The sequence below is a fragment of the Amphiprion ocellaris genome, chromosome 18 (assembly GCF_022539595.1).
Source record: "Amphiprion ocellaris isolate individual 3 ecotype Okinawa chromosome 18, ASM2253959v1, whole genome shotgun sequence".
NCBI lineage: Eukaryota > Metazoa > Chordata > Actinopteri > Pomacentridae > Amphiprion > Amphiprion ocellaris.
Window position 1 is genome coordinate 16,831,345 of NC_072783.1, and position 27,925 is coordinate 16,859,269.

The 27,925-nt window shown below is 38.6% G+C and overlaps 1 protein-coding gene and 1 long non-coding RNA gene across 5 annotated transcripts; both read right to left on the reverse strand.

Moving 5' to 3' along the window:
• On the reverse strand, window positions 1–27,925 carry cabcoco1 (ciliary associated calcium binding coiled-coil 1). 4 transcript variants are annotated; one of them, XM_035950023.2, is made up of 6 exons: window positions 26,413–27,925; window positions 26,251–26,312; window positions 25,712–25,881; window positions 24,414–24,558; window positions 20,820–20,892; window positions 20,365–20,742 (listed from the first exon to the last, which is right to left on the reverse strand). In XM_035950023.2, exons 1-6 carry the CDS (start codon window positions 26,614–26,616, stop codon window positions 20,662–20,664), a joined length of 735 nt encoding a protein of 244 aa, XP_035805916.2. In that variant the 5' UTR covers window positions 26,617–27,925; the 3' UTR covers window positions 20,365–20,661. The 4 variants fall into 4 exon arrangements, with proteins under 4 accessions (XP_054860175.1, XP_035805916.2, XP_035805917.2 ...); XM_035950024.2 differs by having other exon boundaries at window positions 20,365–20,739; window positions 26,251–26,315; XM_023274329.3 differs by having other exon boundaries at window positions 26,251–26,315.
• Window positions 14,354–15,958, reverse strand: LOC129347341 (uncharacterized). The gene is made up of 2 exons (XR_008599393.1): window positions 14,818–15,958; window positions 14,354–14,740 (listed from the first exon to the last, which is right to left on the reverse strand). It is a non-coding gene; the product is annotated as an uncharacterized LOC129347341 (long non-coding RNA).

Here is a 27,925-nt window from a genome sequence, read left to right on the forward strand (position 1 = left end):
ATTCCATCAGTGTTAAACTTCCTGGCTCATCTTGGAAGAGTATGTGCCAGAAAGACCACGACCAAGCAGCCTTGAGATCTTAGGCAGCGTCTCCTGAGGTGGGTGTCGACGGTGTTCACAGTCAGGTCTGTGGTAATCCTGTCAAAAAACAAAACAGAAAAAAATCTAGATTATAAATCAACATGTAACCAAAGCACTCTGTGTATAACGCCATAGTATAGGATGTAGTTCAGAAAATGTCAAAGTATAGTATGCTTTACTCAAGAATAACATAGTATGGCCTGTAGTTCATAGTACAGCATGTTGGCAAGAAAAAAAAAACAAAACATAGATTATTATGTGGTTCAAAAAGCGCAAAATGATAGGATGTTGCCTAAAATTGTCATGTATGATATGTGGTTCAAAAAATGTCATAGTGCAGTATATTGTCAAAATAGTAGGTAATTCAAGAAAACATCAGAGTATAATATGTCATCTAAAAAATGCCATAGAATAATAATTTCATTGCACAAGTAAAAGTATAGTAACTTTTAAAACTGTTCAAATTCTTATATGTTGCTAAAAAAATAAAACAAAAAAAAAACCTAAAACAGAAAAAAGTCACAGTAATATGCCAATTAAAAAAGTCTATAGTATAGCGTGTCGCCCAACAAACATCATAGTAGAGCATGTCGCTCTAAAAACGTCACAGTATAGCCTTTAGTCCACAGCTGTCAGTAGGTGAGGAGCAACACAAAAACAGTCCAAACGCTGGTTTCCAGAGGGTTAGACGAGAATTTATTTGAAAGAGTAAGTTTACAACAACACAACATGTGAGGGGGTTAAAAACAAATGGGTGTTAGTAAAATAAAAATAAATAAACAGAGATAAAAGTGAACTTCATGTTGACATTGATGGGCATTCCAAACAGGAACAAAGTAAAAGATAATCAATACAAAAAAAAACTCTTCCTGTTCACCTCTTAAAAACCAAAAACACACTGCAGTAGCACCCTAAACTAAAACTACCAATGGGTTCCCTGTTTTCCTTTGTGAACAATTCAAAGGTCCCTCTCTATCTCCTCACACATCCACCAACCACTGAAATACATCTCCAAAGTTCTGCCGGGCCAGCTCAGCTTCTCCTCAGAAGAAGTGCTGCCACCTGCCAGATGAAGGAGCCTTTTGAGAGGCAGCTGGCATCGTGATTGGACTGTACTTTGGTCTATTCCAGTCCAGCTTCAGCTCCAGAGACGGCAGGGGGGACGAGTCAACGGAGGCCTGGTGGACGAAGGCATGCAGCTGAGTACAATCCAGAAAACAACAGAGGAGGAGTGCAAACAGAGTAGCATGGTATGTCTCTTAGAAAACATCATAGTATAGCCTTTAGTATGAAAAAACACCATCATATACATCGTATATTGTACAAATAAGTCAAAGCAAAGAGACATACATTGTAGAATTGTAGTAATTGTGGGCTGACTGATTATTGTACTGATTATCAGTATTTTATTTTTTACTGATTTACGGTAATAAATACATTTAAAAATGGTGCTACTTTGGCTCTGAACCTTTATCTACCTGTGGTCGCTCTGTCTTCTGGAGTGATTTGATTGGTTATACGTAACGAATAAAACTCTTTTAACTTAACATCTGTAAACAAAACAAAAATGTATCAAAGTTTTCTGTTAGAGTTTGTGTTCTTCTAAGTTTAACTCAAGATTTTAAATACTTTTATTTACTGCAAATGAATATCTACTCCAAATGTCTCACTAATAATCATTATCAGCCTTAAAAACCCACAAAACACCCCTCTATACTCGACCACACTTAGTACAGTCCGGTTCCCCCTTCTATAAATCTGCTTGGAATCGTCCACTTCCTGTTTGTCAAAGTGGCCTTCTACCTGGACAGGTTTTGTTGGAGCTCATGCAACAAACATTTTGGGTAACTGCACTTTAATATGGATGGATGACACTGAATTAGAGTCTGTTTTAATGAGACTGAGTTAAGATGTGTATCTCTGTCATTAAATAGTAAATTATTTCTCAGAATTCACAGAGAAAAGTCTGAAATGTTTGCTAGGTTAGCGTCCCACATGTTCTTTGGCTCAGCTAAAGCTAACTCTCTCCAACTTGTGGATCTCTTGAGTTGCTTGTTGTTAAAATATCTTGCTAGAGGTGCTGAAGCTCAGAAAGTCTGAGATGTTTGTTCAAAATAAGCTCATTCTCAAGTCTAATCTGAACTGTCCTCTTTTGTTTGAACTTTCCCTAAACTTAGGAGTTAATGACAGAGCAGCACATCCAGACTCACTCTCATTTATGTAGAGATTAAACTTCAGTGTCATTCATTGATGTTAAAGTGCAGTTTTTCAAATGTTTGTTGCACATGCTCCCGACCAAACCAGTCCAGGTGGAAGACGATGTGAAGAGAAAGCTCCAGAGGATGAATATCACACATTTACACTGGAAATAAATGTCCTTTAATTAGACATTGTCATGCAAAAGTTGGATTTCCCTTTGTTGAGTGCTTTGTTGATGTTGGTTTCTAAATGTTTTTTGACACTCGGCCCCAAAGATTAAAACCTTTTACGGCTCACAAGCTGCAACAATTATCATTATCAACTATCTTTCTGACTAAACTAAGATAAAAAGTGAAAAACTGCCTGATTCTTGCATCATGAATGTAAATCTTTTTGGTTTTTATGACAGTAAACTGAATATATTTGGGTTTGACATTTTATAAACCAAAACAAGAAATAAATTACTGGAGAGAACGACAGATTAATGGACAAAGAAAATGTGTTTTCCAACATATATGGCTGAATTACTCCAACATTACAAGATACATACAATTTGAATTCTATTTTATTTATATAACGCCAGTTACAGGTCAAATTTTCTAAAGATGCTTTATTTTTATATTTTTTTGTCATACAAAAAAATATGACAAAGTAAGAAATTTAAAGCTCTTGACTATCCCAATTTATTATTTGGTTTTTAAGAGATTAATCGACAATTAAAATAACTTTCTCCACTAAAACTAATAAACATGAGGTCAAATAGAAGGAACAGTTTTAAATTCTGCAGTCCCACGACGACAAGAATAAAGTTTGTCAACAAAAAGTAAATCTGCTGGTGGATTCCATTAAAGTCCTAATAAATGATAATAAAGTGTGATACTAAAGGTTTGTGGTGCTAAAAATGTCAAAGTAAAGATATCAAGTTGAACATCTGGATGGAGGGTGATAAAAGTTGACCTTCTTTCATTTCTCTGGAGCCAACTCCATGGATTTTATGGATGGTTGTTAAAGACCTGCTCTTCTAGTCGTCTTCCTTCTAGTCGCTGTAAAAAGTCAGTCCATCCTGGCCGACTTCAACACCTCTTCATGACAACTTGTTCTGCCTCCGACCTGGTGGAAACTCAAGAAACTCGGGAAAACCTGTCGAGACTCGAAGAACTCGGCGGGCGGGGGAAGGTGTGGTGGGCGGTGGGGGGAGGTGGGGGAGTAGAGGGGGGAGGCCGCCACCCACCTCCCCGCCTAGTCTCCGCCTTGACTCCACCCAGACTCCGCCTTGGCTCCGCCCATGTGGTCACGTCACGAACTACGATGTCAAAGGGACGACGAATTTATTTCTTTTTATCTGATCTGTAGCTCAGTGAGTTAAGGATTTGCCTATGGAGCTGTAGGTCGCTGGTTCAAGACCAGACACTTCTTAAATTTTCTCAAAATCCTGACAAAGACAAACAAAGAAAAAGGCCAGTGGTGGGTCTTGAACCTGCGACCCTCCGCTTGGGAGTCTCTCTTCTTATCCCCCTGAGCTACTTGCTCAGATACTAATTCTTCTTTTTTTTGCGCATTTATCATCTATTTTTTGCCATTTCGAGTTTTTTTTTTAACTTGAGTCTCAACTCGACCATTTTTCTCAGGAGGTTGGACTTCAGCCTTTGTGCTGGAGGGTTGAACCCTCAGTTCCAAGACTTTCCAAAGCCTCCACACCTCCCGAGTCCTCAGAACCTGAGCTTTCACACAGTCTGAGGGCTGAAATTTTCTAAGTTCCACAGTAGTTCTCTGTTAGTTTGAACCTTCAGACAGTCTGAGGACTGAAATTTTCTAAGTCCCACAGTAGTTCTCTGTTAGTTTGAACCTTTAGACAGTCCAAGGACTGAAATCTTAAGAGTTTCTCAGTACTTCTCTGTTAGTTTGAACCTTCAGACAGTCTGAGGACTGAAATTTTAAAAGTTTCTCACTACTTCTCTGTTAGTTTGAACTTTCTGGTTAGCAGAAGCCTTAAAACTTGTGACCATGAGTCTTGATTTCACATTTAGATCATCCATCTGAGTTCTTCTCAGACCTTCACCTGTGGGTTTTTTAGAAATCCTCAACAAACTTTGATTCTTTTCACTGAACAGTAAAGTTTGTGGAGATCAGAAGGTAACATTAGTTTGATCGATGCCTTCAACCTCTAGTAGACTTTATCTGGAAATCAGTTTTCTGAAATGAGTTCTTAGTAAACCTGTCCACAATCAAACCAAGAACATAGAAAGAGGAAATGTTTGAAGAAACAACTTGATGTTTTCATTTCAGACTAGAAAACAATTTAAGGCCTTTATCTGTTTTTGCTCTTTTGATCATTTTATTGTTTCTTCTGTTTAATTTGATCTTCTAAAGTTTAACTGGTGCCCTTTCAAAGGTTTTATCTTTAGTTTGATTCTTCTTAAATGTTTAGTTTTTCTCTTTTCTCACCTTTTATTCTGTTCTAATGTCTGATCTGATTTCGAAATGTTTTGTCTTTTTAATGTTTAATTGTTGTTTTTTCAAATGGTTTATCGGCTTGTTTGAAAAATTTCCTTTTCTTTCGCAATGTTTAATTTTTCGATGAAATCTTTGTTTTTCTTTTTAAATGTTTTACCACCTTATAATGTTTAATTTTCTTTTTTAATGCTTCATTGTATTTTCTGTTTAATTCCTATTTAAAGTTTTATTGTCTTTAAGATTTAATTTTCTAATTAAACATTGAATTTTTTAATTAAATGTTTTGACTTTTAAAGGTTTAATCTAATTAAATGTTTTGGATTTTTATAAATGTGTAATATTCTTGTTTAATTGTATTTTTCAAATGTTTAATTATCTAAAATATTTCATCTTTCATGTTTAATATTTTTGTTTAAAAATTTTTGTTTAATTTCATAATTACATGCTTTGTATCTTCCGTTTAATTATCTAATTAAATATTTTGTCTCATATAATTTAATTGTATTTAATATTTAATTTTCTTTTTAAAAGTTTAATTATATTAAATGTTTTTTCCTTTGATTTAATTGCTTTTTTACTGTAGTTTATTTCTTTAATCTTTTTTTTCTGTCAAGATTTTAACCCCAACCTTAAAAACGAAACAAACCTTTAAATCACAATGAAAATACTTCTGTTGTCACAATCATGAGTTAGTCAGTTATTCAGTTTATCAATTCAGCTTTATTTGTTTAGCACCTTTCACACAGATTACAAAATTAAGCAAGCAAAGAGAAAAAACTATGCTAAAACTATGAGTAAAACTCAAAAACAAACAAAAAAAAAGAATTAACATCGTAATAAAATCTGTTGTGTCCAGGGGATGGAGGGAGTTTATTGAAGTCTTCTTGGGCTCACATGGTAAATCATTTAAAATACAAACTTGATATTCAGTCTAAGGAAACTGGAAACTGCAGAGCGACAGAAGAACCAACAATATTTCCCCGTTTTCTCCTTTAATGAGTCGATTCTTGTGCTTTTAGACCAAAGAACTACAGACTCTTCACAACCTGCTCAAACTCTTGGTACAGGACCTCACCACACGGGTCAAGAAGGTTTCCGTCTCATTTCTACTCTGAAGCTCACCTTCTCCTGCTGAAACTGCTGACAAATGTTTCTGCTGCTCTAAAGTCTGGTCTCCAGAACTTCCTAAAAACTCTCAAACTCTCTTCTGCTGCAGGTTGCTTTGTAGAACTGTTCCAGAAAACCTCACTAAACCACATGGAGGGGCCTCAAGATAGTCGTACAAATGAAACCGTACAAAAACCAAACTAGCACAACCCAAACGCTAAAGTCTCCTGCAGCCTACCAGAGAACCTCTGAGAACAGAGAATCAGGACAGGAACTCTTACCTTCTGGACAACCAACGCTGGTTCACAAACAAGAATACAGAATGTGTCTGACCAAAAACCTCTGAAGACTCACTACAGCCAAGATAAAGACACAACTCAGCTGCTGCAAATCCACTAATCACTGCACACATTAGCACCATGTGCTAACTGTGGCTAAAGAACCTCATTTACCAAGACAACTATCCAGTACAAGGCCCTAAAACACACCAAGAAACACATTAAAGACGATTTTACTGCTGGAAGCTGCAAGCCAGCGCCTAAAGAACAAACGAAAGCAACGGAGCCAAACCCGGTTCACTGGTGAATAGAAACAGAGGAAATGTTTGTCTGCAGCTAAATAAAGCAGGAAGACACTGAGCTGCTCAGGTGTTCCTAATAACACCAAGCAGCCACCTGGACAGCCAATAGGAACACAGCTTCCTGGAAGTCCAGAGGGCTGGGTTAGTGAAGGAAATTTAATTTAAAATTGAAGCAGAAAGTTAACAAAGAAAGTTGAAAACCACCTTCTGATACCTGAAATCTCTGAGTTTTCACACAAAGAACACCTGAACATGTCAAACTGGCTTCATAGTAGAACCATCATTGTAAAAACGTCATACTATGGTGTGTTGCTCAAAAAACATTAGGACCCAGCTGTCAGGGGACAAACATGTAAGAAACATGAGAACAGAGAGAACCCAACCAGTAGGTCACAGTTTATCATCCCCCAGTCATCTCCTGAAGTCCATATGGTGAGAGACATCAGTATCTGGTTGTTAATTTACCAGAGGATGCTTATAATCATGCTGATGTGGTCTGTACTCTACAGTATTTTAGTGACTCAATAAATGCCTAAGTTGTTTTTTTTAAAATGCTTTTTAGTTTTTAATAAACATTTAACAGCCTATATGTGATCAATAAATGGCCTTTGCCTATCTTAAGAAAAACTCACTCAGAACTCTGATATGTTAACAGTACTAAATAAATCAATAAATACATGCATACACACATAAATAAGTTAATACATTAACTGTGTTAAGATTCAGATTTTTAAAAAAGTTGTTTATGTTTTTGCAGAATCCAGTATTACTCACTGGTTGGTCATTACATTTTATTAGTTTGATTTCACTGTTTAAAATGATGCCACCTCTTTTCAGACAGAACCTGTGATAATGAAACAATACAAAATTTTTAGTGCCGTGTTAATGAAGCACTTAAAGCTTTAAGTATGGCTAAATGTTTTTTTCAAAATTAAATATATCACTCCTTAGGTGGTAGTGGCCCCAAGTTCAGTAAAGTTGGAAAGATATTCACAGATTCGGACTTCCAGCATCAATAACTCATTAGATATAGGTTGTCAAAACATAAACGGTGCCTCTTTCCCATTGTTGCAAGGCAGACAATGTGCTACAAGCCCAGTTTTATCAAAAGTAGCTGTCTTTCAAGCTACAGGAATTCTTGCAAAAAGAAAAAAAGGCTAAAATAATATGTAACCCCCCCTGTAACTTTAGCTGTGATTGATGAAACTGGTCCTAATTCACAAGGTAGTTAAACATAATCAGAAATATCTAAAGAATAAACAACATGATGGCAGTAGATGAAATGAAGATTATAGAGAGGGAGACACATTTTCTGGCAAGCGCAATGAAGCAGGCTGAAATAATGTGTCTCCACATAACATGTTCTGCTCGATAATCCTGTATCTTCATTTGTCCGTGTTGAGAATAACTGAATAAATGTTATGAAATTATGAAGATCAACAGAGGGATAATTTTTAAAAATACACCAATATCTAAAGATAAGATACCCTTTGGAAAGGAAAAGTGAGTTACAGCAATGACTATTTCTGACAGTGCTGCCGTAAGTTTATCAGAGCCTATAATTCAAGTCAAAAAGGTGGAACTGAGTCTGACAGTGTATTAAAATGCTCACAGTGGTGTTGATTTTACTGTATAAGAAGTTCGACAGATTGTTCCTAAAGATTGAATTACAGCATGTTTGAATCTCGTACCCAAAGAGTATTTAGCCTTCTTGTAGGTAGCAGGCTGATCGCCTAGCAATATCACACTTAAGTACAAAAAGGAAAAGGATAAGCCTGTGTCCGGGAGCACTATGAATGCTATTAACTTGTGCAACACGTAATGTACGGAATAGCAAAAGCATTTATTTAGGCAGGAATGTCACATGTTACATTACCAAACATTTTTGACAATCAAAGCATGACTAACAATCCACATTTTGTTATATTAATAAGCTAAGCTGATATCTAAACACAGAATTGTAGCTCCATCCTTCCGAATGCATGGGTGCTCCTGCAGCAGAGGATACACTTTCTATCAGGGGTAAGTACTGTGGCACGACCCCGGCAGGAATACGGGGTATGAGAGTCTATGGTCTGACAGCCAGTGGGTGAATGAACTGGGTTTTTATTGCTGCAACCTCTGCTTTCACACATTTTCAGATGGTCACCAAATTTACTGTATCTATTTCCATCACAAACAAACAAACAAACAAACACTATCAGATTTTTCAGGTAATTTTTACCATGATCACCTGAAATCATGGTAAAAAAAAATAAATAAAGCAAAGTTCCCTTGACTTGCAAGGCTACAAATCTTCCTTCTTCTGTCAGATAACAGGCTAAAACCAGTCTATGAAAATGGAAATATTGACAATATTTTTTTCAGTTTTCATGAATTTTAATTGGTAATAAAGGCACACAAGAGGTTTCCTCTGGCTGCAGTGCTGCATGTTATTCACTTTCTGTGTTCAATAAATGGAAATAAATGTAAGTATTGGCAATATTATGATCAGTTTTCAAGATTTTTAACCAGTTTCGTCTGGCTGCAGGACTACAGATTGTTCACTTTCTGCAGGATAAAGGTTTAAAAATGTCATAGAATGAGCATCCAATGACAGAAATCCTGTCAATAAATGTGGTTTTTAAACACATTTGCATCTTTTTGCTGCTCTCAGGCTCGATGACTGACGACTTGAAACCGAACCTGACTTGAGTCTTTTTTCAAGCCAGGTTCATGGTTTGAGTCATGACACAGACATTCAGATGCCCACAGCCTACAGGTCAAAATCTAAGAAAGTTCTGGACTTCACAGCTCATTTTTATAACCATGTTCATGCAGTTAGACTGATTGGAAATCTCTCAGTACATTTTGTTTTTTGTACTTTTGTACAATATTTTTTTTCTTGCTTCAGTATTAATCTCTCTCTGCCAACAAATTCTGATGAACAAGCAAACGAATTCTCAATTATTTGTCTTTATGTCGTGCCCTCCACCTCCCGCTCTCCTGAGTGACAGCCTTCCCTCTTCCTCTCCTCCTCCCTCCTTTCCCTTTTCCATTATGTGGGTGTGAGTGAGGTGTGTGTGTGTGTGTGTGTGTGTGTGTGTGTGTGTGTGTGTGTGTGTGTGTGTGTGTGTGTGTGTGTGTGTGTGTGTGTGTGTGTGTGTGTGTGTGTGTGAAATGTGCACAGGTGCAGTGGATTGGATAATTACCTGTGCGAACACACATGCTGCGGGCAGTCAGTGCTGTACCTGCAAACTACCTGCTCGCTCCATAAACGCCAAAGCCAGACCGTTGAACAACTCTTGTTAGTCAGCTTAGGCCATTCTTCTGCTTTTGCTCTGTTTTGAACTCCAGTAATCTGAAATCTCTTCTGCCTCAGCTCTGTGACTCTCCCTGAATGCACCATGGCCTCTGCCACAGCCTCAGCTCCAGCCTCAACTATTCAGATCCGGTTCTGCTCCCACACACTTGAGATTCCCCACCTGGCACCTGCACCTGTGAATGATCCCTCCCTGCCATGTGGACTGCTGTGACTTCACTGTTTGCACCTGAGTCTCAGAACCCCCTACTTTGCCTGTTCATAAGAAGAGGAAATACTCTACTGATGAACTTAAAAATAACATCATCATTGAGAGGTTATACAGTTTGAACAGCTTGTACTCACTTAAGAAATAGATTGTATTTTTTCAGAATAATATAGTTTTTTTCTCATAATTTTTTATCAAATGAAAAAATAGCTATCTAGTCATGGGTCCTAAACTGAGAATTCTCTACCTCTTCAGCAGACAGCAACATCACTTCAGTTACAAATATTATTTTATTGCTGTTGAATATTGATTTCTTTTTAGTCTCACGGGACTTTGCCCTGTGCTTTCTGCATAAATATTTGTTATTGTTACTCATGCTAATAAAAATACTCTTAAACACCAGGCAGCTTCAGAGTTAGCCGGAGCAAAATGTCAGACAGACAGATTCACAGACAAACGTATGCTGATCGTCACATAACTCTGCCACTTTCCTTGGTGGAGTAATAAACAAATCTACACTGAGAGGAAAGTCGTCCTGCACATGTTGACTATGTTTGGCTCAACATACAGCTGTAAGCCAGCTTCTCAACTGAAATAATCCAAACTAAATATGGTTTCAAACTCACCAGTGAGCTCCAAATGTGTTTGATAATGGCCCTGACACAGTTCAGACCATGTTTCAAAATACTGGCAGCTCAGTTCTCCCATTAAGCAGCAGGGATATAAGGGGAGTGATTTAAGAGGAAAAAAAGTAAAAGTGTTCAACTGTTCAAATTGTTTGAGATTTAGGTTTGTTAAAGATGTATATAAGTTGGTTCTTTATTTTCAGATGTACAGTTATATCAAAAGTTATTTATTAATAAATGTTGTCAAAATGTTATTGAACCATACTGAATTTATTTGATTTGACGGTCAGTTATTGTTTACATGCAGACACTAATAAAACTACCAGGTTACATCAACATATATCACACTAATTCAAGTTAGACATTGAGATGTTCTGGACCTTTGCTTTAATACGTTTTCTCTGACTGGGCCTCTTTGAATTTTAGTTGAATACCCCTGCACTAAACAGCACGTTGGCTCTTTTTCTGAATTAGTAAGTGACCTAAGTGGAGTCTCATATATGAAATGTACCATGCCTCCGTACATTTGGGAGCCATCAAAATAGTTTTCAGAAAGATGCACTGTAAAGACATCCTAAACTAATGCCAAGTAATTTTTCTATTACAGGTTCTGCTACGCTGTAACATCCTTGAGAGGCTCCATTTTTGGCTGCTTTATATTTTAAACCACAGACCACTGGCTTTGGACCGCATAGAATTTGTGTGCACTCAAGACCTGGTTTTTTGTAGTGCTATTTTAAGTAGCACTGATTTATTTACAAGCAAATCTTTCAGTCCAAATAGGTACAGATCAAGCAGGACATCCCAAGAGTTATTTTAACCAAGAGTACCTGCATTATCTTCTTGAAATCCTTTTATCCGTCACAACTATTGCAAGCTTGTTGGGAGTGTCAAGACATACAATCCACAGAAGACTGTCAGAAAACAACATGTCAGTGATCTCCCTATATTGAAGAGTTGGATGCCATGGTTTCAGACATAAAGTTAACGATGCCACACTGTGGGTACCGAATGATGAAAGGATCCCTTAAGTCCATGGGTTGCCTCGTTCAATGGGACCCTGTAAGGCAGGGGTGCCCAACCTTTTTTGACCCAAGATCTACTTTTCAAGTACCCAACCTCCCGCGATTTACCAGTCCATTGTCAAAATTGCTAACCCACACACATCGTTTCTAGCCTGCAGTAACTGAGTAACTAACCGAACAACACTTTTTCTTGTTGTCACACAACCACTAGACATCACATCACAAACCCTCCCTCTCTCAAACACACACACACTGACAAATTCCTCTCACGCAGTTGCCAGTTTACATAGTGCGCTGTAGCACAAACCTGCTCTCTCTGCTCCTCTCTCACACACACACACACACACACACACACACACACACACACACACACACACACACACACGCCAATCTGCATGATGAATGATAGCCATAACTTACCTTAATATGAAATAAACAGAAAAATAAACCAGATACAAAACAGGTAGATCTCTGAGTTTGAAAAAGGAAATCACTTCCTATCTTAGTGGGAGACCTGGCACTGGAGGCTAGCTTCTTGTAGTCAGGAGTGTGGGAGATGGTTGCAAGGCATAGGCAGGCTGCAAGGTGGTCATCAGTCATTGCTGATCTGTACTTGGACTTGATGATTTTCATGTGCGGGAAAGTAGATTTGCACAAGTAGGTTGATCCAAAAAGAGCCGTCAGGTTCAAAGCACATCTTGTACCTTGAACCTGACATTGGGATGAGATTGAGATACTTCTCCTCCACCAGTAGTTTCCAGAACTCCACATGCTCTCCAGGTTAAGCGGATGTTGATCCGGCTTTGATCTCAATGTCATTTTGCAATGTCAGAATCTCATCCTCAAGAGCGAAGCTTTCCAAGTTGAAAAGTGATTTGACTTCACCAACATCAATACTTGCACCAAATGGATAACACATATTGCTGGCTACAGGCTCGATGGATGCAAAGTCAGCAAAACGTCTCTCAACCTCTGAGGAGATGCTCTGAACATGCTCCTCATAACGTGCACTGTCAAGCTGTGTCACACCTTTAGCTTGATGTTGTAGTTCTGCTTGCATGTGAGGGAAGTTGTGCAGGTTACCACGCTGCAGCCTGCTGGACATCAGCTGTAGCTTGCTTTTAAACGTGTTCACTGAACTCATCCTGTTGACTACATCTTTACCCTGCAATTCTAAATTCAATTCACTGAGCTCGCCAGTGAGATCAGTGAGGAAAGATAAATCTAAAAGCCACTGACGGTCCTCCAGCTTTGTATGGTAATCCATGTGTTTTGAAAGCTTCAGGAAGTCCTTGATTTCAGGTAACAGCTACATAAATCTGGCCAAAAATTTATCTCTGCTTAACCACCTAACGTCCATGTGAAGCAGCAGGTCTGTGTGTTCAGCATCATTCTCCTCCAAGTGAGCACGGAAAAGCCTTCTCTGCAGACTCCTGGCTCGAACTGAATGTTGAAGAATTCTGCGATGTCCAGAGAGGAAATCAGGAGGCAAACTCAGAAACACTCTGGAGACTCAGATGGCTTGTGTTGAGAGTAGAGTTTACTGACGTCAGCAGAAGTGATACAACAAAGTAGCATTCATGACAGCATTGTCAGCATTGGTGCTGACAATGCTGTCATGAATGCTACTTTCTGCTACATTCTAAGGAGTCTCTCTGGCCTTGGGTATATATACTGTTTGGAAGGCAAGCCATGTTTATGTTACAATCCAAATATGGTGACAGGACTGTGAGTTCAGAAGCCATCTGGACAAGAATATAACAATAACAATAACCTTGTTTTCCTTTCAAAATGTTGTCTTTCACTCCTATGTTATCTCTAGCCAGCATCTGTCTGTCTCAGGGTCATATTAGGGACAGAGAGAGCATAAACATGTTTACATCCTCAGTTTAGGAAAAACAGATGTCAAGAGTGTAGTAGAGTAATTTGGGGTGAGCAGGCAGCTGACATAGTGTTCACTTGTTGTCATAGTTACAGTGACACCATGCCGCTATCTTGCAATGATACGGAAATCTTTCCAGACTATAAGCCACATCACTGCCAAAATCTAATGAGGTGGTCCTTGTATCATTTCGGACTTCCCTGAAACTTTCATCCAAATCCGTTATTCCATTTTTGAGTAATGTTGCGGACAGAAGGACAAACATACGCAAATTATCATATAACTCTGCCGCGTTCCTTGCCAGAGTAATTCAACAAGCTACAAAAACATTAACATGTACTCACTGTGTGCAGTCAGAACTCCATCGTTGTCTACACCCTACAATGTTGCGTACGCTCAAAGACTCTGGGGCATAGCACTGCCTGATGGTTGCAGACGTCCTAACTAATGAGGTACAGGGCAGCAGAGCGGTACGCAGCCAGCATGAACGAGCCTGTGAGCCTGAGCTCAGGAAACAGAAACCCCTACGTTACAGATACTGATGTCACGGCAGAAGTGGAGCAAAAGTCGTGTGAAAAGACAGCAAACTGAAGCTGCTTGACTTGTAACTAGTGATTTTCCTGTATTTCCAGTACTTGTAACCGAATATGTAGATTTTTCAACTATCAATATCTTTGTACGCACTGACAGCTCTTTGTGCGCACTGACAACTCTTATTACATTTACAAATTTTAATACAGATTAGCAGGATTTTTTTGCACATTTGAAAACCTAATTACAGACAGACAAATTTTGAGACAACTTTTGCAGATTTCAGTTCGCTTTGACAAATTCTTTTCCACGCTTTGACAAATTGTTTTGCTACAATAATGCCCCATGTGAAGCCAAGCTGTATCATTCAGACAAGAGTTGTTTTATTATAGTTTTTTTGTCAACAGGCAACCCATTTATTGCGAAGGAACATCTAAGCACATCTAACCACCTTCTCGTTGTTTCTGTTACATACCACTGGATTGATTGGTACAGAAACGGTCAGATATGTAGACCTATGGACTGGTTATACACAGCATGGATCCATATACAAACAGTACAGTAAAGTAAAGAATGAAACAATCACAGGCTGCAATTAATATTAATTCATGCCAGTCATTCACCCAGCATCAACTTTTCATTAATTTGAATAGCAGACAGGGCAATTACTGTAAGCAAAGGTGGGTGGAAATGCCCTGCTCCAGCGGGGTGAGAGGATCCTGACAACAGAACACATCAATGGTCTTCTGTAACACAGCATGTTTAAAAGATTACTTCAGGCATACAAACATACACACAAGCAAAACAGTCACATCTGCCTCACCTCCACGCCTGTCAGTAGCTCCTCTCTGGGTGTGGTGAAAAGAAGCTGATAGAGTCTGTATTTCTGAAAAAGACTAAACATGGGTAGTATGTCACCTTAAGTATTAAAGGTAGTATGGATAATAATGTGAAGCAAGTCATATGCATTATCCATTTCTTGTGACCTTGGTATAACAGCTGCATTTCTATTTTAAGCACTCAGAATGAGTTTTCCAGGGAAATCCAAACGGTGAGATGTTAATGCTCACTTCCAAGTGTCTTCCATCAGTGCCTCTCTTTTGCTCCCCTACAGCACTAGCACTACATAACATTAGTGTAGGATCCACCAGCCATTATCAACAATGAAACAGAACCAGAGCAGGTTTTGTTTATCCACCCACCTCCGCCTATAGCTCTGGAGCCCTAAAAGCTCTGCAGCCACAGGATGGAGACAGGCTCCGCTTTTGATCAGCGAAGCAGGAGGCAAGCACGGGATCAGACGTTAAAGGATTCCCCTATACAGGATGTGTATTGGGCCTGTCTCCGCCAAGAGGCTGATTTAAACTCCCAAGTACTACCAAGCCTACAAAGAAACCAAATTGCTGGCAATAAACATTCTGATTGATTGCTGAGCCCTAGACGGGGGGCTCAGGAACCTGCATGACAACTTCAAAGACATTCTACTCACTGACAAAGAAATTCTGGACTCACATCAGAACTAACAAAGACAATCATCTCACAATTCTGGACTAAATTCCTTTTTATGCACCTCCATTTCACAGAACAAGTGAACTTTTTAATAACTTCATGATCAACCTACATCTTGCCTCGCCTGTAATCTTTTATTTCTCCTGATTGGTACCAACATAATATGTCTTAACCTGTCTGCTATTCACATGATCACATTCGGTATCATTCTGATCCACTCTTGGCCAGTAATGCACCTAGATAAATCACGCTCACCAAATTACTATATTTTTGGAGTTATAGATACCACAAAATTATCTTCACGTGGAATTATGCGAGGGACATCTGGAGTTTAGCCCTCCCCAACAGAGGTTGGTCCAGATGCCCCCTCCCTTAATGAGATGCAAGAATCCATTTTAAAAGACCATGCCTGAAAGCACCACATTGAGTTCTCCTGACTACTGAAGTCTACTTGCTATCCGTTGTTCCGAGGCTCCACTCTGTCCACTGCTGCAACCAGTAGGTCACAGTTTATCATCCCCCAGTCATCTCCTGAAGTCCATATGGTGAGAGACATCAGTATCTGGTTGTTAATTTACCAGAGGATGCTTATAATCATGCTGATGTGGTCTGTACTCTACAGTATTTTAGTGACTCAATAAATGCCTAAGTTGTTTTTTTTAAAATGCTTTTTAGTTTTTAATAAACATTTAACAGCCTATATGTGATCAATAAATGGCCTTTGCCTATCTTAAGAAAAATTCACTCAGAACTCTGATATGTTAAAAGTACTAAATAAATCAATAAATACATGCATACACACATAAATAAGTTAATACATTAACTGTGTTAAGATTTAGATTTTTAAAAAAGTTGTTTATGTTTTTGCAGAATCCAGTGTTACTCACTGGTTGGTCATTACATTTTGTTAGTTTGATTTCACTGTTTAAAATGATGCCACCTCTTTTCAGACAGAACCTGTGATAATAAAACAATACAAAATTTTTAGTTCCGTGTTAATAAAGCACTTAAAGCTTTAAGTATGGCTAAATGCTTTTTTCAAAATTAAATATATCACTCCTTAGGTGGTAGTGGCCCCAAGTTCAGTAAAGTTGGAAAGATATTCACAGATTCGGACTTCCAGCATCAATAACTCATTAGATATAGGTTGTCAAAACATAAACGGTGCCTCTTTCCCATTGTTGCAAGGCAGACAATGTGCTATAAGCCCAGTTTTATCAAAAGTAGCCGTCTTCCAAGCTACAGGAATTCTTGCAAAAAGAAAAAAAGGCTAAAATAATATGTAACCCCCCCCTGTAACTTTAGCTGTGATTGATGAAACTGGTCCTAATTCACAAGGTAGTTAAACATAATCAGAAATATCTAAAGAATAAACAACATGATGGCAGTAGATGAAATGAAGATTATAGAGAGGGAGACACATTTTCTGGCAAGCACAATGAAGCAGGCTGAAATAATGTGTCTCCACATAACATGTTCTGCTCGATAATCCTGTATCTTCATTTGTCCGTGTTGAGAATAACTGAATAAATGTTATGAAATTATGAAGATCAACAGAGGGATAATTTTTAAAAATACACCAATATCTAAAGATAAGATACCCTTTGGAAAGGAAAAGTGAGTTACAGCAATGACTATTTCTGACAGTGCTGCCGTAAGTTTATCAGAGCCTATAATTCAAGTCAAAAAGGTGGAACTGAGTCTGACAGTGTATTAAAATGCTCACAGTAGTGTTGATTTTACTGTATCAGAAGTTCGACAGATTGTTCCTAAAGATTGAATTACAGCATGTTTGAATCTCGTACCCAAAGAGTATTTAGCCTTCATGTAGGTAGCAGGCTGATCGCCTAGCAATATTACACTTAAGTACAAAAAGGAAAAGGATAAGCCTGTGTCCTGGAGCACTATGAATGCTATTAACTTGTGCAACACGTAATGTACGGAATAGCAAAAGCATTTATTTAGGCAGGAATGTCACATGTTACATTACCAAACATTTTTGACAATCAAAGCATGACTAACAATCCACATTTTGTTATATGAATAAGCTAAGCTGATATCTAAACACAGAATTGTAGCTCCATCCTTCCAAATACATGGGTGCTCCTGCAGCAGGGGATACACTTTCTGTCAGGGGTAAGTACTGTGGCACGACCCCGGCAGGAATACGGGGTATGAGAGTCTATGGTCTGACAGCCAGTGGGTGAATGAACTGGGTTTTTATTGCTGCAACCTCTGCTTTCACACATTTTCAGATGGTCACCAAATTTACTGTATCTATTTCCATCACAAACAAACAAACAAACAAACAAACACTATCAGATTTTTCAGGTAATTTTTACCATGATTACCTGAAATCATGGTAAAAATAAATAAATAAAGCAAAGTTCCCTTGACTTGCAAGGCTACAAATCTTCCTTCTTCTGTCAGATAACAGGCTAAAACCAGTCTATGAAAATGGAAATATTGACAATATTTTTTTCAGTTTTCATGAATTTTAATTGGTAATAAAGGCACACAAGAGGTTTCCTCTGGCTGCAGTGCTGCATGTTATTCACTTTCTGTGTTCAATAAATGGAAATAAATGTAAGTATTGGCAATATTATGATCAGTTTTCAAGATTTTTAACCAGTTTCGTCTGGCTGCAGGACTACAGATTGTTCACTTTCTGCAGGATAAAGGTTTAAAAATGTCATAGAATGAGCATCCAATGACAGAAATCCTGTCAATAAATGTGGTTTTTAAACACATTTGCATCTTTTTGCTGCTCTCAGGCTCGATGACTGACGACTTGAAACCGAACCTGACTTGAGTCTTTTTCAAGTCAGGTTCATGGTTTGAGTCATGACACAGACATTCAGATGCCCACACCCTACAGGTCAAAATCTAAGAAAGTTCTGGACTTCACAGCTCATTTTTATAACCATGTTCATGCAGTTAGACTGATTGGAAATCTCTCAGTACATTTTGCTTTTTGTACTTTTGTACAGTATTTTTTTTCTTGCTTCAGTATTAATTTCTCTCTGCCAACAAATTCTGAGGAACAAGCAAACAAATTCTCAATTATTTGTCTTTATGTCGTGCCCTCCACCTCCCGCTCTCCTGAGTGACAGCCTTCCCTCTTCCTCTCCTCCTCCCTCCTTTCCCTTTTCCATCATGTGGGCGTGAGTGAGGTGTGTGTGTGTGTGTGTGTGTGTGTGTGTGTGTGTGTGTGTGTGTGTGTGTGTGTGTGTGTGTGTGTGTGTGTGTGTGTGTGTGTGTGTGAAATGTGCACAGGTGCAGTGGATTGGATAATTACCTGTGCTAACACACATGCTGCGGGCAGTCAGTGCTGTACCTGCAAACTACCTGCTCGCTCCATAAACGCCATAGCCAGACCGTTGATCAACTGTTGTTAGTCAGCTTAGGCCATTCTTCTGCTTTTGCTCTGTTTTGAACTCCAGTAACCTGAAATCTCTTCTGCCTCAGCTCTGCGACTCTCCCTGAATGCACCATGGCCTCTGCCACAGCCTCGGCTCCAGCCTCAACTATTCAGATCCGCTTCTGCTCCCACACACTTGAGATTCCCCACCTGGCACCTGCACCTGTGAATGATCCCTCCCTGCCATGTGGACTGCTGTGACTTCACTGTTTGCACCTGAGTCTCAGAACCCCCCACTTTGCCTGTTCATAAGAAGAGGAAATACTCTACTGATGAACTTAAAAATAACATCATCATTGAGAGGTTATACAGTTTGAACAGCTTGTACTCACTTAAGAAATAGATTGTATTTTTTCAGAATAATATAGTTTTTTTCTCATAATTTTTTATCAGATGAAAAAATAGCTATCTAGTCATGGGTCCTAAACTGAGAATTCTCTACCTCTTCAGCAGACAGCAACATCACTTCAGTTACAAATATTATTTTATTGCTGTTGAATATTGATTTCTTTTTAGTCTCACGGGACTTTGGCCTGTGCTTTCTGCATAAATATTTGTTATTGTTACTCATGCTAATAAAAATACTCTTAAACACCAGGCAGCTTCAGAGTTAGCCGGAGCAAAATGTCAGACAGACAGATTCACAGACAAACGTATGCTGATCGTCACATAACTCTGCCACTTTCCTTGGTGGAGTAATAAACAAATCAACACTGAGAGGAAAGTCGCCCTGCACATGTTGACTATGTTTGGCTCAACATACAGCTGTAAGCCAGCTTCTCAACTGAAATAATCCAAACTAAATATGGTTTCAAACTCACCAATGAGCTCCAAATGTATTTAAGAATGACGCTGACACCTTTCAGACCACAATTCAAAATACTGGCAGCTCCGTTCTCCCATTAAGCAGCAGGGGTATAAGGGGAGTGATATAAGAGAAAAAAAAGTAAAAGTGTTCAACTGTTCAAATTGTTTGAGATTTAGGTATTGTTAAAGATGTATATAAGTTGGTTCTGTATTTTCAGATGTACAGTTATATCAAAAGTTATTTATTAATAAATGTTGTCAAAATGTTTTTGAACCGTACTGAATTTATTTGATTTGACGGTCAGTTATTGTTTACATGCAGACACTAATAAAACTACCAGGTTACATCAACATATATCACACTAATTCAAGTTAGACATTGAGATTTTCTGGACCTTTGCTTTAATACGTTTTCTCTGACTGGGCCTCTTTGAATTTTAGTTGAATACCCCTGCACTAAACAGCACGTTGGCTCTTTTTTTGAATACAAACCCCCCCACCCCAAAGATGAAACTGTCGACCAACTTACAGTAATATGCACACTCTACAGGAAGGAGTTTTCTTTCCACTGAAGCACAAGTTTGACAAATGGTTTTGCTACAATAATGCCCCATATGAAGCCAAGCTGTATCATTCAGACAAGAGTTGTTTTATTATTGTTTTTTTGTCAACAGGCAACCCATTTATTGCGAAGGAACATCTAAGCACGTGGTTACCTTCTCGTTGTTTCTGTTACATACCACTGGATTGATTGGTACAGAAACGGTCAGATATGTAGACCTATGGACTGGTTATACACAGCATGGATCCATATACAAACAGTACAGTAAAGTAATGAATTAAACAATCACAGGCTGCAATTAATATTAATTCATGCCAGTCATTCACCCAGCATCAACTTTTCATTAGACTGAATAGCAGACAGGGCAATTACTGCAAGCAAAGGTGGGTGGAAATGCCCTGCTCCAGCGGGGTGAGAGGATCCTGACAACAGAACACATCAATGGTCTTCTGCAACACAGCATGTTTAAAAGATTACTTCAGGCATACAAACATACACACAAGCAAAACAGTCACATCTGCCTCACCTCCACGCCTGTCAGTAGCTCCTCTCTGGGTGTGGTGAAAAGAAGCTGATAGAGTCTGTATTTCTGAAAAAGACTAAACATGGGTAGTATGTCACCTTAAGTATTAAAGGTAGTATGGATAATAATGTGAAGCAAGTCATATGCATTATCCATTTCTTGTGACCTTGGTGTAACAGCTGCATTTCTATTTTAAGCACTCAGAATGAGTTTTCCAGGGAAATCCAAACGGTGAGATGTTAATGCTCACTTCCAAGTGTCTTCCATCAGTGCCTCTCTTTTGCTCCCCTACAGCACTAGCACTACATAACATTAGTGTAGGATCCACCAGCCATTATCAACAATGAAACAGAACCAGAGCAGGGTTTTGTTTATCCACCCACCTCCGCCTATAGCTCTGGAGCCCTAAAAGCTCTGCAGCCACAGGATGGAGACAGGCTCCGCTTTTGATCAGCGAAGCAGGAGGCGAGCACGGGATCAGACGTTAAAGGATTCCCCTATACAGGATGTGTATTGGGCCTGTCTCCGCCAAGAGGCTGATTTAAACTCCCAAGTACTACCAAGCCTACAAAGAAACCAAATTGCTGGCAATAAACATTGTGATTGATTGCTGAGCCCTAGAAGGGGGGCTCAGGAACCTGCATGACAACTTCAAAGACATTCTACTCACTGACAAAGGAACTCTGGACTCACATCAGAACTAACAAAGACAATCATCTCACAATTCTGGACTAAATTCCTTTTTATGCACCTCCATTTCACAGAACAAGTGAACTTTTCAATAACTTCATGATCAACCTACATCTTGCCTCGCTTGTAATCTTTTATTTCTCCTGATTGGTACCAACATAATATGTCTTAACCTGTCTGCTATTCACATGATCACATTTGGTATCATTCTGATCCACTCTTGGCTAGTAATGCACCTAGATAAATCATGCTCACCAAATTACTATATTTTTGGAGTTATAGATACCACAAAATTATCTTCACATGGAATTATGCGAGGGACATCTGGAGTTTAGCCCTCCCCAACAGAGGTTGGTCCAGATGCCCCCCTCCCTTAATGAGATGCAAGAATCCATTTTAAAAGACCATGCCTGAAAGCACCACATTGAGTTCTCCTGACTATTGAAGTCTACTTGCTATCCATCGTTCTGAGGCTCCACTCTGTCCACTGCTGTTCTGACCTGCTTCCACAGGCCGACCGGACCACCCACATCATCGTCACCTTCATCATCGTCTTCGTCGTCTTCATCATCACGGGCACCCAAGTACCTTCCAATCACTGAATACTTGGTGCATTCTTCTAAATTCTTATAATTTCGAAAACCATTAATTTGGCAAATTCTCAAATTGACATTCCCAGAATTGTACGGCTGCTTTCAGGTGTGGTCTCTCCTAATTCCTTCCTCCTGGAGCTCCATATTACAACGTAATATTCTACCAATATTGTGTCGTAATATTGGGCTCTATTCCTTCCCTTCCCTGTCATTCACATTCCATTCATTGTTTGTTTTGCGTTTAGTGTCTCGTGTTGTATGTGTATTGTTGTGTTCTAAGTTGATAGATGTCATTAATGATAGTTAGTTGTCTTGTCTGCTATTAGTAAATAAATGTTTTGTAACTAAGTCCAGTTGACTCAATTGTCTGTTGTTCACTTTTTGGTCCCTAACTTGTATTGATTCCAGCTACCGAAAGTTTATGCATAACCTTATTGAGCTAAACAATTCCCTTGATCATGTTATGAGGCTTTTCTTGTCTGCAGCAAGAGATGTTTCAGATGCTGCATTATTATATTTAGCCTAACTTAGATATTTCGCTGGCCGAAAACCAGTTAGACTACCTCATAATTCTGCACAAAGTAATCTTAACCCCATTTACTGTACATTTCATAATTTGGTGGAGAAAACAATTTAAAACTTACAAAAATGTATTAAGAAATACTACATTAGCTTGGTAACCCAAAAAAACAAACAAAAAATGTTGTCCACACACGCTGAAGAGTCAAGTACAGTCTGTCATCTCAAATATAGTTAATAACCAAGCTATAATAACAGTGTAAGTGTAGTTACCTCATCTATCAATATAATAATGTTCATCACACTTGTTTGTCTCATGTGCTTTGGCTGATGCCCAGGTTGCTTGTTTATGCCCACCTACAGAGTGTTGGCAACAGGATACTGACTTTACCTCACTTCACAAGAGTTTCCTGAATGAGAACCTTCAAAACACAAAAGATTGTGTTACACTGCAGGAACCTGAAGGGCATTTTAGGTAGTCCAAACCTTTGTACATGCTCTAACTGCAAGAACTGCCCCTATAGAACCTCCCTCAGGACTGTTTTCAGGGGAGATAAAAGTATCTACTCCAGGGTAGGTACTTCTGAGCAGCCCTGGAAAACTACTACTTTACCCACAAACACTGCTTGGTTAAAGGACAGAGGACAACCAGCACATTTTTTTTGCCCTCCTGATGTTGTCCTACAATATCAGTGCTTTCTTCTCCATCGCCATCAACAGATAAAATTGGCCATATCAGTCAACATAACAAATCTGTATGACATACTCCAGGGTATAATAGCATGAAGCGTTCTAATTCTAAGTGCTCTGACCTAAAATACTTAAGTGAAAAACATCTTTCTAATTCTTGTCCTTTTTTTGTTTAACTTGAATGCTGGGCTATGGTTTGTAATGGAGCACTTTTATAGTACTTTTGCTACTTTAACTTAAGATGTCTGGAAGGCATAGAATGATCAGCCACAATACCACCTGCCTAATATTATGTAAGTCTTCCTCATGCCACCTAAACAGCTCTGATTTGTCATGACACAGGACCTGAGGGTGTCCTGAGGTGTCTGAAAGAAATGCTGGCAGTATATACAATGATAATGGTCCTGGGGTTCTTCTGTGGATTGGGCATATTCTAGATGTTGGAAGCCGTGTCAATTCCTCTGGCTATTTGTCATGTTCCTTCAGGGATGTTATATGTCAAATGTAAGCTAGGATCCAAAGCTTTCCGGCAGAGAACTGTATTATAATGAGATGATCAGTGTTATCAATGTCACCTGGTGACATCATACATCAGCAGTTTTCATATTATGCCTGATTGCTCTAAATAAACATAAAAAGTACATTTTGTACTCTTTCTGATGTTGTAATCTTGGGTTCCTCCTTTTATAGTTTATGATTTTGGATTATCTTAGAAGACTGCATTGTTAAAGACATGCTGTGACAACTTTCACTATATGACACTGGCTAATCAGGTCAACATGTTCCCCACCAGAAATGTAAGTGATTGCCTGGCATGAAGATGTGCCTGTCAGCTTCATACAGTGTAAGGCCAGTGTTAGGGATATGCGGAGCTTATGCAAGCAGTGATCCCCAGGACCCATGTTTATATGCTGCCACAGGATGTGGACTGATGTTTGAACCATCAAGGGGTACAAAGGAGGTCCTTTTTCGTGAAAACAGGGCCATAATGCTTGTTACTAATGCTAGGCCCACACATTGGCAAGGATCTACATAGAATGCATGCATTTGGACCAAGTCTTGTCTGAACAAGTAAAAAAGATCTGAAAACACGTCACATGTTTACCTATTGCTGATGAAACGTGTGAGCGCTGCAGCCTCTTCGCTATCTAGAAGTGAAGAGGTGGATTCTTCTGAAGTTGAAGATCGGCAGGCAGCACTTAGGGCTTTAGAAAATTCCACCATGTTGTCCACTAAACTCATCTGTTTCTCTGAAATAATATAATAAAGCACAAATTAGTACTGTGAATCTGATATACTCTACAGGGCAACATATTTTGGAGGTCAAGCATTACATGTAATAAGACATTTCAATTGATCTTTCATTCATTGAAATAGCAGAAAAAACAGGATACAGGACACAATCAAATGCAATGTAATGGAACAACCCTGCAACAATTAGCCTTTCATAATAATAATCTTTGTAAAGCATATAATGTCCTGCTAACAAAATGCTTGAGTCGTTTGGGCCATGTATAGCATATTTCATAGTTAATGGTGGTTATGAACTACTTCAGCTTATACTGAGAGGTATTCCTAATATTCCAATTTTACAAATGTAAAATTTAATGAATGCACTTTGGATTGCTTTAGCCTGTGCCAGCAAGCCTTCTATATGAAAGATAGTTTCACATATGACAGTAGGAAAAGCACAGATGTAAACAATAATAAAAAAGAATGGATACATTTTATTTAGCTGCTTCAACTTCAGGGTAGTGCTATTGTTTAAGTATTGCATTTTATTGTGGCTGTGTATCACTGTATCTTAATATACGAAAATATTTTGTATGAGTGCATTCAAATGTGAATGTGTAAAAACACTCTGGTCAAATGAATAAAAAATATTGACTATGAAAAAATAGTGAGGTGTGCAGCATTAGTCCAAGTGATATGTGGAAATATTGAAGCAAAAAGGTGGGTTTACAAAGTGTTTTGACAGACTGCTCAAAATCAGGAAATGTCCATATGTGTGTGCATGTGTTCTTCACATATCGCAATAACTGTTCATCTGATCAAAAAAAAAAAAAAACACACATGCATGGGGGCATCTGACAGACAGCAACAAAAACAAAGATAACAGAAGTGGGGATAACCGTGGGAAATGGAATGAAGGGGGTGACACGTGACACTAGTACCAAAGGGTGTGCTATTTTCTACATCAGTAATAACTTACAAACAGTGACCAAAAGTTGACATGTCTTGTATCGTTTGTATTTCTATAGTATGGCAGTTTTGCTGTGTAAAACTGCCATACTATAGAAACACAAAAGAAACTTTCTCTTGCAAGTCATGACATATTGTCAGCAACTTGCACAAGACTGAAGAACAACTTGAGGAATGCTGCCTTTACTGTATCTTCCCCACCTCTTATGTTATCCAGCACTTTGTACAGCACAGCCATGGTGAAAGAGGCCTGTGTAGGAGTAAAGTTGGCCTCTTTAGCCCACCAGAAACCACAGACATAGTAATCCAGCAGGACAGCTTCCTTCATGCAGATCTGATGGTTTGTGAAGCCCAGGATCTTCTTCAGTTCTCTATGACAGAGAGCACATGTGTTGAAACTGTTTCACTGTAGCAGTATCTAGATATCCAGCGGTCATCAAAATGCTGCTGAAATGCGTCATCGAGGCTCCTAATAAGGGAAATGGGGCAGTTATTCACTTTTTGTGAGTCTGCAATTCAAAAAAATGTAACAAACTGAACTAAACTTCCAAATCTAGCATATTTACGAGCCTTAAAATGAAATACATAACTTGGTGAGGACAAAACAGCGAGATAAACCATATTATGTCATGCGTAAAGGAGCTGTGCGTCTGGGCATTCTCAGCAGCTCTGCATTCATGTCTCTTACAAACTGCCATAGCAGCTTTAGCTTAGCTGGCTTTGTTTAGCTGCTAACTTACGCTTGCAGCTGCTCGGCGCTGCTCTGCTGCAGCTCCTGGATGTGTTCTGGAGGCAGCAGCTCCTGCTGGTTACAGGGAAACACAAACTTCTTCTGTAAAAGCTAAGAAGACAACAAGCGCACATGAAAGCTGAAAATGTCCATCACTGTTACAATCCCTTACTTTCGGCTGCTCCTTTTCCGCACCGCTTGTCTCTCCGGCGGTCATGTTGACGCTGTGGCCGTTGCCACGGCAACACGACAGCAGCCCCTGAGGAGAAGCAACAGGAGAGTCAAGATATAATTGAGGGACTTTGAAGTCCATGGGATATATCTTAAACGCATTTTCCTTAAAAGTAAAAAAAAAAAAGTTCTTTGTAAGTTCCATACTTGTTTATTATGGAAACAATCACTTATTTATAAAAAAAAAAAAAAGACCGGATATCACTAAAATGGCAACTAAATAACAACCACCTTCTAATTAGCTAAACAACAATAAAATGAGCTTCTTCAAAAATTGGCTTGATTGTGTTCTTTTTATTAAATTGAGATAATCATGACAGATGTTTCTTTTTGACAATATATCAAATTTGATATGGAAAATAACAAATTGTATATGTGTCCGAGAAATCACTTTCAAGTAAGTTACCCATTACAAAACCACCTCTCAAACTGAGCGTGTTAATTCCAGATCACATGACTTGCTCCTCATGATGTCATTTCCTCCTGAAGAAAAGACTGACAAGACTCCAAGACTTTCTAGTTATTTAATATAAAGTATTGTGTGAGTCAAGTGTGGATTTATCGCATGTCAACAGGTTTACTACAATATCTTTATAAATAACTTTCAATTTGAATTTTCCTAAATTGTATATAAAATATTTTAGAAGAATCTTTCTCTGTAAATGCCATGTGGTGTTTGGTTGTATAGGTGCCCATGAGGATATTTGGCCTGAAAACAGCAAAAATGTCAACTATGATACCTGTCAACTATGTTACAAAAAGCCCCACAATGATATATTGACCCAGGAGTTTATTTCTGCTTCCCCTGTAACCCTGCAAATCACACACATTACTAACATCTGCTAGTTTATTCTTGTGTCTTTTATACAGTCAGACAACCGCAGTCCTGTTGTTGAGCCGCCTAACGCTGTCAGACAGCATCAGGAGCTCACACAACCTGCTGACTTTACTTCAAGCTCATGCCTTTGTTTTATTGGACTGAAAATGTCAACTGAGTAAAAGGCATTCATCAGATTAGATTGTGAGCTTGCCATGTCTATGCAATTCTACATCTGTGGAACAAACTGAAATACAATTTGAGAATTCATTATAACTAAGTTCTAAATATGTTCTCTCTGTTAAAACTTTGAGTTCAGGCCTTAACTGAATAAATTCATGAATTATTTCTGATTGCAGTACTTTTCTGCATTTTCTGCAGAAGTATTTGAAACAAGCAAAATCAAACAAAAAGAAAAAACAAAAAAGACAAGCATTTAACTGATTCTGGGCTTTGTCTGGGCTTTCTTGGTTTGCTCAGATAAGTTGATAGCTGTTAGTATCTAACGCGATAATTATTCATGACTTATCTGTATGTATTGCAGTACATTTGTTATGGAGCTAAATTAACTCTTATTGTTTTGTATCTTCGTTCTGAAAATTACAAATATGTAAACTGTGCTCCCAATCAGAGCCAA

What these genes read in the sequence shown, in the direction of transcription:
- cabcoco1 (XM_023274329.3), bottom strand. Translation starts at nt 26,616, where the DNA reads ATGGAACTTACAAAGAACTTTTTTTTTTTTACTTTTAAGGAAAATGCG. An exon ending in CGGAAAAGGAGCAGCCGAAA is followed by an intron (nt 26,316 to 26,412) that starts GTAAGGGATTGT and finishes CCCTGTAACCAG; the next exon opens with CAGGAGCTGCTGCCTCCAGA. An exon ending in AGTGCTGGATAACATAAGAG is followed by an intron (nt 24,559 to 25,711) that starts GTGGGGAAGATA and finishes ATATTATTTCAG; the next exon opens with AGAAACAGATGAGTTTAGTG.